At 37.0% G+C, this 11163-nt stretch overlaps 1 protein-coding gene across 1 annotated transcript; it reads left to right on the forward strand.

The window, feature by feature from the left end:
- Window positions 1–5144: 5144 nt before the first annotated feature.
- On the forward strand, window positions 5145–6761 carry LOC122993802. Its single transcript, XM_044368251.1, has 3 exons — window positions 5145–5578; window positions 5996–6121; window positions 6478–6761. Exons 1-3 carry the CDS (start codon window positions 5225–5227, stop codon window positions 6694–6696), a joined length of 699 nt encoding a protein of 232 aa, XP_044224186.1. The 5' UTR covers window positions 5145–5224; the 3' UTR covers window positions 6697–6761.
- Window positions 6762–11163: the final 4402 nt, after the last annotated feature.

An 11163-nucleotide genomic window follows, 5' to 3' on the forward strand; every position in this document is an offset into this window, starting at 1 on the left:
AAATACACAAGCAGATTTTCAAGGTTGACTTCTAGAGGCAGCTGTGACCCTAAAAAATGCACTCCTTGTTACCAACAGCATACCGCTTAAAATTAAGTAATAAAACTTGTGTTATGAAAAGACTCTGATATTCCTGTGTGGCTTAAAATCCTTATCAAATGAATCAAATATTTCAGCTAAAGTTCTTTTTCTTTGAAGAAGAAATTTTTTAGCCATGCACAGAAGTATTTTTTAATTTTCAATATTTTTGTAGTGCAGGGTGGTAATCCTAAAATACACTTTATTATAACTGTATTCACAGCAACACAGAATGAAATATGGAGCCCCAAACCTAACAAAACTTAAAAGTCAAAAATATAAGTGAATACATGAATTAATTACATTATTACATAAAGTGAATAAAATATAAAACAATACAATTTCATTTGACCTCTGGGTAACAAGCAAATAGTTTCATGTCACAATTCATTTTACTCTTCTATTTCTCCCACAAGTTCATTTTATTTTTCAACTCTTTCCATTTCTTATTTTCCTATTTCCCATTTTCCTTATCACATGCTGTCCAGAGCAGTGATTGGACCAGAGTTTGTGGGTGCGTGTCAGCTGCCTACCTGAAGCTAACTTTTAGTAGCATTAGCTAGCTATTTTTTTGTGTTTGCTCACTCAAATACTGTAGTTACTGTTACAAGATTTTATACAGTGATGCTACAGCAGTATGCAGTGCAGCATATAGATGATTAACATCATGTACGCTGGTTGTTGTTGTTAATTTCAGCTAGGTTGCTAGTTTTTATCAACTGATGGGTGGTAAAGCAAAAAAATGAAAAAAAATAAAGGTTTGTTTTGCTTTTTTTCCAAACTGATTGGAAGTTGAAGGAAAATTATAAAGCTTTATATTTCTTTTTACACCACATTTTACTTATTTAGCTAACAATATACAGCTGTATTAGTTATTGACCTGACAACCTTTTGTCAGGTTTGAGTTTCCATACTTTCTACATACTACACTTCATATGTTTACCAGATGCAGTGGCTCTTGCACTTTTTCTGCTCTTTCCATTTTTGAAATAAATACCCTGGCACCATTATGCATAAATGCACTTCAGTGTTTCTTGGATTCTGTTTTTTGTTCTATTTATGTGCATACTGTATATTCTTTTAGATTTTCCTCAGGCTTGTCCCTATTTAAGTGCACCTCTCAGTAGGTACTGGGTGCAGACACTAGTTAGACTGTACCTCCCTCCACCACTTTTCTTCAGTCTGTTGCATCACACCTCAGACGTTTTATGGTATGTTTTCTTTAAAGTAACTGATATTCGCTGGTCTTTATCCTGTTACCCAGCAAAATAATATCAAAAACAGAGTATACCTACTTCTCATGCTGTTGGCTAAATAGCTGACTATGATCAGCTCTATTCGTTTGGCTACTTTTTCATCTGAATGTTAGTTTATTTCTTGATTTAGGTGGGAAAAACACCTAATGAGGCTGTTAACTGAACAACACAATGAGGGGTCTCACTCTGATTTTGTGCAGCATAATTTTTTCATTGTTTATCATACAGTTATTCTGCAGTCATGTGACATCAAAGAAAATCAGTATCTTCATGAATCTAGACAGTCAGAGCTTTACATTCATGTGATATGATGCACTGCAATGTAATTTCCTGTGACATTTCAATGCAGTGTTTTCAACCATGTAGGATGGCACTACTGACATTTCTTTACCTGTCAACATTTTTATGCTATGCTACAATGCTAAGCTATCCCCTGGGAACCTGTCCTGTTTTTGATGATACATTCCCAAACAGTGGATATATTGCTTGTATATTTAATGAATGTTTTTTTTTTCCCCCAAATTCCACAGTTCTGCAGGAAAATAGCTAAAGACATAGCTGGTATTGAGTTTCACTAGAACTCTAGCAAAGACTCTAATAAGCAATTCCTATTTTTCAAAAGGAACAGTGACCACCTCCACTAACCAACGTGGGGAAACTCTGATATAAGTTTCTTTGAAAACTGGTAGATTATCTCTATGTCTTCAGGTCTTTGGTGGTGACTACACCAGAACAACTTTGAAGGTCAAGGAGTACATTCAAAGCCCATTCTGGGGCACACTCTGGTTCTGGTTTAGAGAAATAGTGCTGTCCATCTTAAATGTGTTTATATATGTTGACACAATGTTTTATTCATTTTTATTGGTGTATTATGGATTTTGTGGCCTGCCATCCCTGGTCTTATTTGCATTAATTTTTCTAATCTGTTCTCCTCCAGCTGCTGTTGCTCAGACAGTCCAAACAGTCCAGACATGCAGGTTAGGTGAAATGTGATTATGTTTTTAGTCAAACTAGTGTCATGGACTTTGGTCCAGACTGAATATCTCACAACTATTATATGGATTTTGTACATTCATGGTCCCAAGAGGATGAATTGAAATAACTTTTGTGTTCCTGTGACTTTTCATCCAGTGCTATTGTCCAGTCAAACTTGTCAAATACTTTGGTCTTTGATGTTACAGAAAGTGTCTGATTATGAATGTGCCAAACCTGAAGGTCAATTATGTTTTTACATTTTTTAATTATTATGAATTGACAACTTGAGCACAGAATTGAAAAAAGACTAGGGCTAGCCCTCCCTAGCCTGGTTCCAGACCCAGGAATATCACATTCACTTTAAAAAGTTCCTAGTGATTCAGAGTCCAGTGCTGCTCATTTCAAATGTGACTTCTCAGTTGACAAACTAACTAGGCCAGTCAGCACCATTGTATGGTGGGACAGTTGTTGACATAATCAAGCTGTGCCAGAGGCAGAGAGAGAATAGCATATTGGCTAAGACTGGCTAACACCAGAAAATGGATGATTAAGTTATAGACCCTGCTATGGATGTAAACAAATGAAAACTAAAATCACTCAAACCAGAGCAGCATTTCTGAGAGGGAAATATGTTTTTCTGGTTCTCTTGCCACCTCTTTAAAATAACAAATACATCTTTATGTCGGTAGCATTTGGAAATCCCATTGAAAAGGACCTTGGTCTGTTTGTCAGCCAATATGTGTATATGTTGTGCCTATTGTTGATTTACTTTGTGGTGGCCAGTGAAGCCTGGTCTTTCTCAAATAATATTAAGTGCTGCTAACAAAGTAATCTGGTGGCTAAACTGGTGGCTCTTATTAGGCTGCCAGATCATTACTTGCACTTTCTGACAAGCTGAAAAGATCAGGGATCTTGAAATGATTCAATGATGAATTTCTGGGTTGAGCAGTATTGCAGAAGCATTTCATAGTTGCTGCAAGTCATGCAGCAGTTCATAACTTAATCTGTATATCACAATGGGAAATATGTGTACAATACATTTATACACTTGACACATGCATTGTGCTTATGTAAGACTGAATAATGGAAGAAGAAACAGAATGGTCATTCAGTCCAACTGTCACGCTAAGCACTTCCAGCTCGAGTTATAATGTCAAAAATATACTGAGACTGTGAAATGTAAAAATATGAAATGTAAACATACAAGTAATTTGTGAAATAATTGTTTTGCAAAATGAAATACATTGTGAATGGTCCATTGACTTAAAATAAGACTGCAAAATGAAACATTACAGTACCACCATAACAGAATGTCAATGTTTTTGAGGTGTATGTGTGTATATGATCCTCCTGTATGCATGAAATTATAACTGCATTTACATTGGTTGATTTGGATGAAATTTAAAAAAAGTTTGCATATAAAATGAGGTGATTTCTTTTGCACACTCTTTTGTTGAGAAGCCATAATATCCTTTTAAAGAAGTGTCTTACCATTATTGAAATATATAATAAAGACATAAATTAATCTGTATGTTAGACCAAAAATGTAAATTTCATTCTAAAAATTATTACACAACCTGCGGAAACTGTTATAGTAAACTGTATAGTGTGCTTATGTAAAAAAAAAAATAAAAAACAGTTTTTGCATAAAAAATATAATGCATCAACATTTTATTACGTTAACTTAATATTTTTAAATTAAATAATTAGCTATATATTGCAAAGCTTATTTTAAACATAGATCTAAAATGCATGTATGTTTACATACATTACATTATATATGTGCAAAACAAATATGTCTGCCACATATTCACACTTAAAGTTGTCCATATATGTGAAAAATAAATAATGGAATCTACTATATGCACATGCAGTATATGTCACCTTATATGAGAGACTTCAAATATTTTTGCTGCATGTTTGAACATAACTTTGTGAAACACATATCTGAATCTCTAATATGTCCATAAAGATATATGTCCCTGAATTTAATATATATGTTCAAATATGGCCATATATCACATTTTTGTATGGGATGTTTCTCTCACCTTAACAAAGTGATAATTTTAACCCAAACCATGATCTTTTCCTTACGGAGCCCCTAAAGGGACATGGGGAAAATTTTTTTTTAGATATGTTTCTCGTGCTCACGAGAAAATTTCAAGTGCTCACGAGAAAATTTCTAGTGCTCACTAGAACATTTCTAGTGCGCACGAGAACATTTCTAGTGCGCACGAGAAGATTTCAAGTGCTCACGAGAAAATTTCTAGTGCTCACTAGAACATTTCTAGTGCTCACGAGAACATTTCTAGTGCGCACGAGAAAATTTCAAGTGCTCACGAGAAAATTTCTAGTGCGCACGAGATACCACTTTTTCGTGCGCACAAGAAAACATCTCGTGAGCACGAGATCAACATAATCAACAGTAGGAGTTGTGCTTGCTGTGATTAAGCCTCCAAGACAAGCACAAAGGATGGCAGCAGAAGTAGATTTATTGTCGTTCCTGAAAATGCGGAATATACCTGATAGTGTCATCAACCAACTAAAAGATGACAAGGTGAGGATAATTGTTAACTTTCACATAAAGTAAGCAATAGTCTACATTTAATGTTGCTAGCTTTCTGGAGGCAGTGTAATTTTGCAAACGTTTGCCTTGCATTTTACAGATCGACATCAACGTCATAGGTGTTATGACAGATGAGGAGTTAAGCCAGTATATCGTAAGATATGGGGACCGACTTGCGCTCAGAGCATTTTGTCGTCAAAGAACTGTGACAAACGAAGAGTCGGGAGGAGTAGAGACAGTGAAGCCCGCTCTCAGAGACAGAGACAGATTAAGAACTCCTGCTAACAGTGACACACAAGGCCCCGGTATTGGCAATAAAAATGCAGCCAAAGTCACCCGGCGGGTTGATATGGGATGGCTCCACTTTGAGAGCGGAACTTATCACCAGGTCAGAACGAGAAAAGGAGGAGGAACACGGAATCTGTCGGTCCAGAAATCAGTGACTATGGGTGAACTGGTGGAGACAGGCAAAGGCTTGTTTTTTCCAAATGGGCATTCATCCAAAGGACCAATGGAAGACTTCGAGTTTGACATTTGTGATTACAGTCACAATTCTGTGCCCCATGAAGTCACGGTGGGCCAGCTGTACGAACAGACTAAACTACGAATGCTGCGCATCTACGCAACAACCAAGGCTAAAGACATTAAACTCCTCTCAGATGAATCATCAGACTTCGAGCCAACACATAAGAGGCCAATGAAGGTAATTTATCTTCTGCCACATTTGTGGTATCAATACATAGGCTACTGTAGATATTTAATTTATATTGATTGGTTGTTTATTGCTATGGTTTTAAAACAGCGCAGATTGTGGGTGAACATGCTGCACTATACGTAGAATTAATGACTTCCTTTATGGTTGGTGTGGTTGTATACCACACCTGTCTCATATGCTGAGTATGATGTATGTTGTAAAAAGATATGCATTTGATACATATTTATTGTTCTCAAAGAGTAGCCAATTTAATAAGTTTCACCTTAGCTTTCCTACCTGTGCTCTTATTCAATGTGACCTGTACATTCACAGATGTCATTTATTTTTTAGGATAAATCTGTTGTCTTAACTCTATGTCAAGTCTGTATAAGCCCATAATTTGCTGATTTGCTGACTTTTTTATAGGCTAGGACAATGAAGACACGATCCTTGAGGAACAAGACCAGGAGACGTCATCAAGTGGATCATCCAGAGAGCTCCTCTGATTTAGATCTAGCTCCCAGTGGCTCAATGCAGAAAAACCATGAAAAAGTAAGCCCTAGTATTGCATTTTTATGGATCCAGGCTGTGCTTTACAGTACAGAACTTGTATTGTCTGAAGATTTTTTTGTACCAAAATGTTACGTATTCTTTAAAATTCAGTTGTAAATCCATCTTAAATTTTAACTGCAGTTAAGATGGGAGTCTGCAAACGCTTTTGAGTTTAATGCTACATTAAGTCAAAATGCATACACCAAAAAATGTACTCAGGTGCAGGGTGTTATAATCACATGAATACACATAACAGCTTGGATCAGATGATTCAAAAACATAGATAATATAATAATTACACATTAATAATAATACATTTGTTTGTTTTGTTGTTTTTTATATTTAATTATCAATAGAGAGGAGAGACAATCAGCCAATCAAGATCAGCAACTCCTGAGATGGGTAACACAGAGGTCCTGCATCCACAACCTTCTGATGATGTTGGCAGTCATACTCAGCAGTCAACAAGAAGGCATGGATCTGAAGATGACTGTTTAAAGCCTGTGCCAAATCAAGATGCAGACCAGTTGTTTAAGTTGCAGGCCTGTAGCACACACATGTGGAGCAGTTCTTGAGTTACCATACACCTACAGCTCATACCCTGAGTTTCGTAAAGAATTTGATAATGTCTTGTCTGGCGACTGCTTTACAATGGATATTGTGTAGTGAATGCAAAGGATCTTGCACATCCCTCTTCTACACTGATATTATTATGGCATTTGTCTGAAGCAAAACTGTTTCTACAGATTTACATTTATTTAGATTTAAATCCTTGAAGCATTGTTCATTTATTGTTCTTATTAAAACAGAAACAGTTGACATTTTTTGATTTTTGATTTTCTTATTATAAATTATTTTTCTGTAATTTGTTAGTACACTGAGATTACCATTTCAAATGGCTGTTTTTCTTTGAGTCTCATATGGTAAATATACTGACAGTTAACTACGAAGAGCATAATATTCTCAAATAAATATTCAATTCCTCTTTCATGTCCTGCCTTGTTGTTTCTCTTTGTAGTCAGTGTGCATATAGTGACATATCAATCCTTTTTGCCCCTCAATATTGCTGCAAATGTTCTTAATGTCTGTGGCATAGCACTGTTCCAGTGTAGTCAGTGTGCACATGTTGTACCCCTGAATAATCTGAATAATAATCCATCTCAAATTAGAGAGCGGATGTTATCTCATTCCTCAAATGCAGGTACAAATCCAATGCTTGATAAGCATCAGCTGGAAGATGCAGCTGTGACTCTGCCATCAGAATGTTGCAGATGTTGTAGATGTCTGTGTCACATGGCACTGCTGGTCGAAATGTGCAGTTACTCTGACACAACTGTGCATCAGCTCTGTCCACTGGGGAAATGCAGTCATAAGTTGTGTAGAGTTCTGGGAACATGTACATAATTCGGGGGCGACCACTGGGCACCCTGTCATTCTTTGATGGTCTGATGACATGTGAATCCCACACATGGATGGTCTCGTCTAATTCATCCTGGAAAAACAGTATAGAGAGAAAGAAAAGTTGATTAATATGCAATTTGTTATTCTCATCATGCGCTCCTTAAGTAAGTTATGAGATGACTTGAAATAAATCATGTTAAATCTTGAAGTTTTTGATGAAGTTAGGAGAAATTGAGTGGAAAAGGACCAGCATAAATAATTTAATAAATTAGTAAAAAATAAATTAATAAAAACAGTGTTTGCTGCCCACTATGCTTGTACTGGGGGGAAAAATCACTATTATATGATGAGACGTTATTTCATGCGGATAGTTAAATGAGTGAAGTTGTCACAACTCTTCTTCTGTATGTCTGTGTCTGTATGGAGACAGCTCTACCCGCTGAGAGAGATTAGACTACAGGACACTGGTGAAGTGAGTTTCAGGGTGAATATTTAATACTGTTGAACCCACAATGAATATCCGAACAGATGTCAAAAGTTCAACCTAAAACTAACTTCACCACCGTGCTGTTGTCAAATGAAGACAGAAATCATCAGATCAATTTTATGATTGTTTCACAGCGGTAACGTTCAACATAATACATCTAGAAGTCGTTAAGTAAAGACAGATTATAGTTATTTGAAGAAACGCGATCAAGAAGAAGATACACCAAGCAACAAAAATAAAATAGCTTTAGGCTTTTGCTAAAAATTTTCAGATGTAACTAAAATCTTGATCATGAATTTTACATAAGTAACTGTAAATTAATAGGCCTAAGCCTAAACATTTTTCTCCAGTAATGTAACGGATTACAATTTTGTTTATTTTGTAATTAAATTAGGCCTACCTAACCCCCCAACACTGATTATGAATTAATAGGCTATTGTAGGACACCGATGACAGTGATTAAGAAGACAGATGGACATGATGAGACACGAGTCCTAATATTCACAACCAGTGTCCGCTCATGGGAGGATGTTAAAAGAAAAAACGAACATTTGTGGGCCTCAATTTAGGATGAAAATAGATATAACAATGCATTATAGCTTACCTGAATGATACTCATAAAGCAGAACTGAATTAGACCTCGGTCCAAATATGTACCACCGAACAAACCACGGTCCTTCAGGTCAGTGAACAGAGAGATGTAGAACTCCATTGATTCCTTTCTGAGGAAACCCCACCAACTCTCTATGCGCTGATTTGCTGTGCTTGCCCCTTCGATGTAGCTGTCAATATCAGAGCCGTCATGAATGTTACGACGGAGAAAATGCTGAAAGTCTCTGACTTTAACATTTTCAGTGCCCTGGTCGCCTCTGACAATTCTTGGACAATCACCGAATTTCTGGACTGCCTCCATATAGTAGCCTCCAATGATTTTTGGGTCACTGCTGGTGTAAATGCATTCATCCAGATAATTTTCCGGGAAAATCCGTCAATACAGCCATTTATACAGATACCAAATGGTTTCAGTTTGTCATAAGAGTCAAAGTGCCAAATATAATTGGGCCCTTTTGCAAAATAGTTTCGACGATGGAGCCGCCTCCTTCCTCTGAGTTCAACACCCCTTGGGTCAAGTTCTTTAAGAATTAAGCGTACCTCTTCTTTCTTGATGTGTAATCCATTCTCCTTGCATTTAGTGTACATCCACCTATACCCACACAGCTGGCCACTTGTTTGTAACTGTTGGTGAATGAAATCAACCACACGATCCAAAGGGGTGTATCCCTTGCGCCGAAACAGACTACATGCTTTCAAAATTCGTTTTAAATGTCTTTCAGACACAACATAGCGATGACGACTTGCAAGCAAAGCAGCAATGTCCTTACAACGAAGTCCTAGTTCGAAATACAGCCGAATTAACTCCTGAACTGGCATTTTCACACAGACCTCAAACCAAATGCAGTGGATCTCCCACAAAACATGCGCGCGCATCCAATGCTTTCTCGTGCGCACGAGAACATTTCGTGTGAGCTCGAGATGTTTTCTTGTGCGCACGAAAAAGTAGTATCTCGTGAGCACTTGAAATTTTCTCGTGCGCACTTGAAATTTTCTCGTGAGCACTTGAAATTTTCTCGTGAGCACTTGAAATTTTCTCGTGCGCACTTGAAATTTTCTCGTGAGCACTTGAAATTTTCTCGTGAGCACTAGAAATTTTCTCGTGAGCACGAGAAACGTATCTAAAAAAAAAAATTTCCCCATGTCCCTTTAGGGGCTCCGTATTTCCTAAACCTAACCAGGTGGTTTTTGTGCCTAAATCTAACCAGACTTCAACCACAGTGTCACATCATAAAACTTCATTATTTTTCAACATTGATTTGTAACAGTTTTGGAAAACACAGACAAATAATGTTGTCCTGCTGATTAATGCTGATAAGGGCGTCAGATTAGAAAACACTCCTATGTGTTGTTCTGGAGTCATATGGTCAAACAATTTGGAAACCTTTTTATGAGCCAGATCGCTTTCATCCCTTTTCCACTTTGTTTGAAATGTTGACCTTACAAGTTTATAAATTGCTTTCAGCTGCTATGTAGTAGGTGAGAATTAGCATGCAGATACAGTTTTGATCCATACCATACCACATTTAACGCGTCCTCCCTACAAAATGAGTTAGCTTGTTAGTACATGGACTCATATGTGCATGTGCAATGAGTATTGAATGAGACAGTGAGGCAGTGATGTACAAAGGTCTTGTTTGTGAATTTGATTTATCTTCCTCTTTTCTCACCTATTTTAGATCTGTGGGATTATAAATTCAGATTTACTGTTTGGGGAGAATTTTCTCCCCAAACAGTAAATCCATATGGTGCTCCTGATCTCAGACAGTTTAATCAATATCAGTCTCTCCCAAACACACAAACTCGAGAGTCAAAAATCTCCTGGTAACAGCACCAGTAAACAAACCCTGGAGCTGCTTCCCTGGCAATTAATGGAGTACAGACTTTGTGGATGAAATGGTGGCTTGTTTGTTTTAGTTCTAATCTTTAGGAGAAAGTGCACATGCACAGAAATTGATCAAGCAGTCAAGATCAAAAAGAAATTACATTATTTCTGGTCAAAACTAAGAAGAGGTCAGGTACATTTATGTTTGCTTGTTTGAGTACTCCAGCTAATGACTGTAGAAACAGAATAATTTGTGAATACAATCAACCTTCCTCCCCTTGGTTATGTCAGAGTTTACCCATATTAAAGGAAGGAACCTTTGTCTCACACTGAGCTCTCACCTTGAAATTGATTGCAGAGAGGAATTTTATAATGTCAAATTGAAGCCATCCCCAGGAGAGTGCATTAGAAGTCCATACCTGCTGGGAGTTTGTTCACTGTCCATTTAAAGTATTGCAAATTATAAAGTCTCAGCACAATAGGGGCTATTACTGAAGTATTTCACTTCTACCTTCAAGCTGTTCGTGGTTGATCAAAGGCAGTACACACAGGACTACATGTGCACGCACACACACACAGAGACACACATACAAATGAGTACTAATTCATTTGTACTTACACAGGCTGCAAAACGGAATATCGAAAATTAAACTATAAACCATAGTCCAACAAAAGGACATCATGTCAAGGTGTATAAAGAGGCTGATGCTATTCCTC

Source organism: Thunnus albacares, chromosome 12 (assembly GCF_914725855.1).
Source record: "Thunnus albacares chromosome 12, fThuAlb1.1, whole genome shotgun sequence".
NCBI classification, from domain to species: Eukaryota; Metazoa; Chordata; class Actinopteri; order Scombriformes; family Scombridae; genus Thunnus; species Thunnus albacares.

What these genes read in the sequence shown, in the direction of transcription:
- LOC122993802 (XM_044368251.1), top strand. Translation starts at nt 5,225, where the DNA reads ATGGGATGGCTCCACTTTGAGAGCGGAACTTATCACCAGGTCAGAACG. An exon ending in CACATAAGAGGCCAATGAAG is followed by an intron (nt 5,579 to 5,995) that starts GTAATTTATCTT and finishes ACTTTTTTATAG; the next exon opens with GCTAGGACAATGAAGACACG. An exon ending in TGCAGAAAAACCATGAAAAA is followed by an intron (nt 6,122 to 6,477) that starts GTAAGCCCTAGT and finishes AATTATCAATAG; the next exon opens with AGAGGAGAGACAATCAGCCA.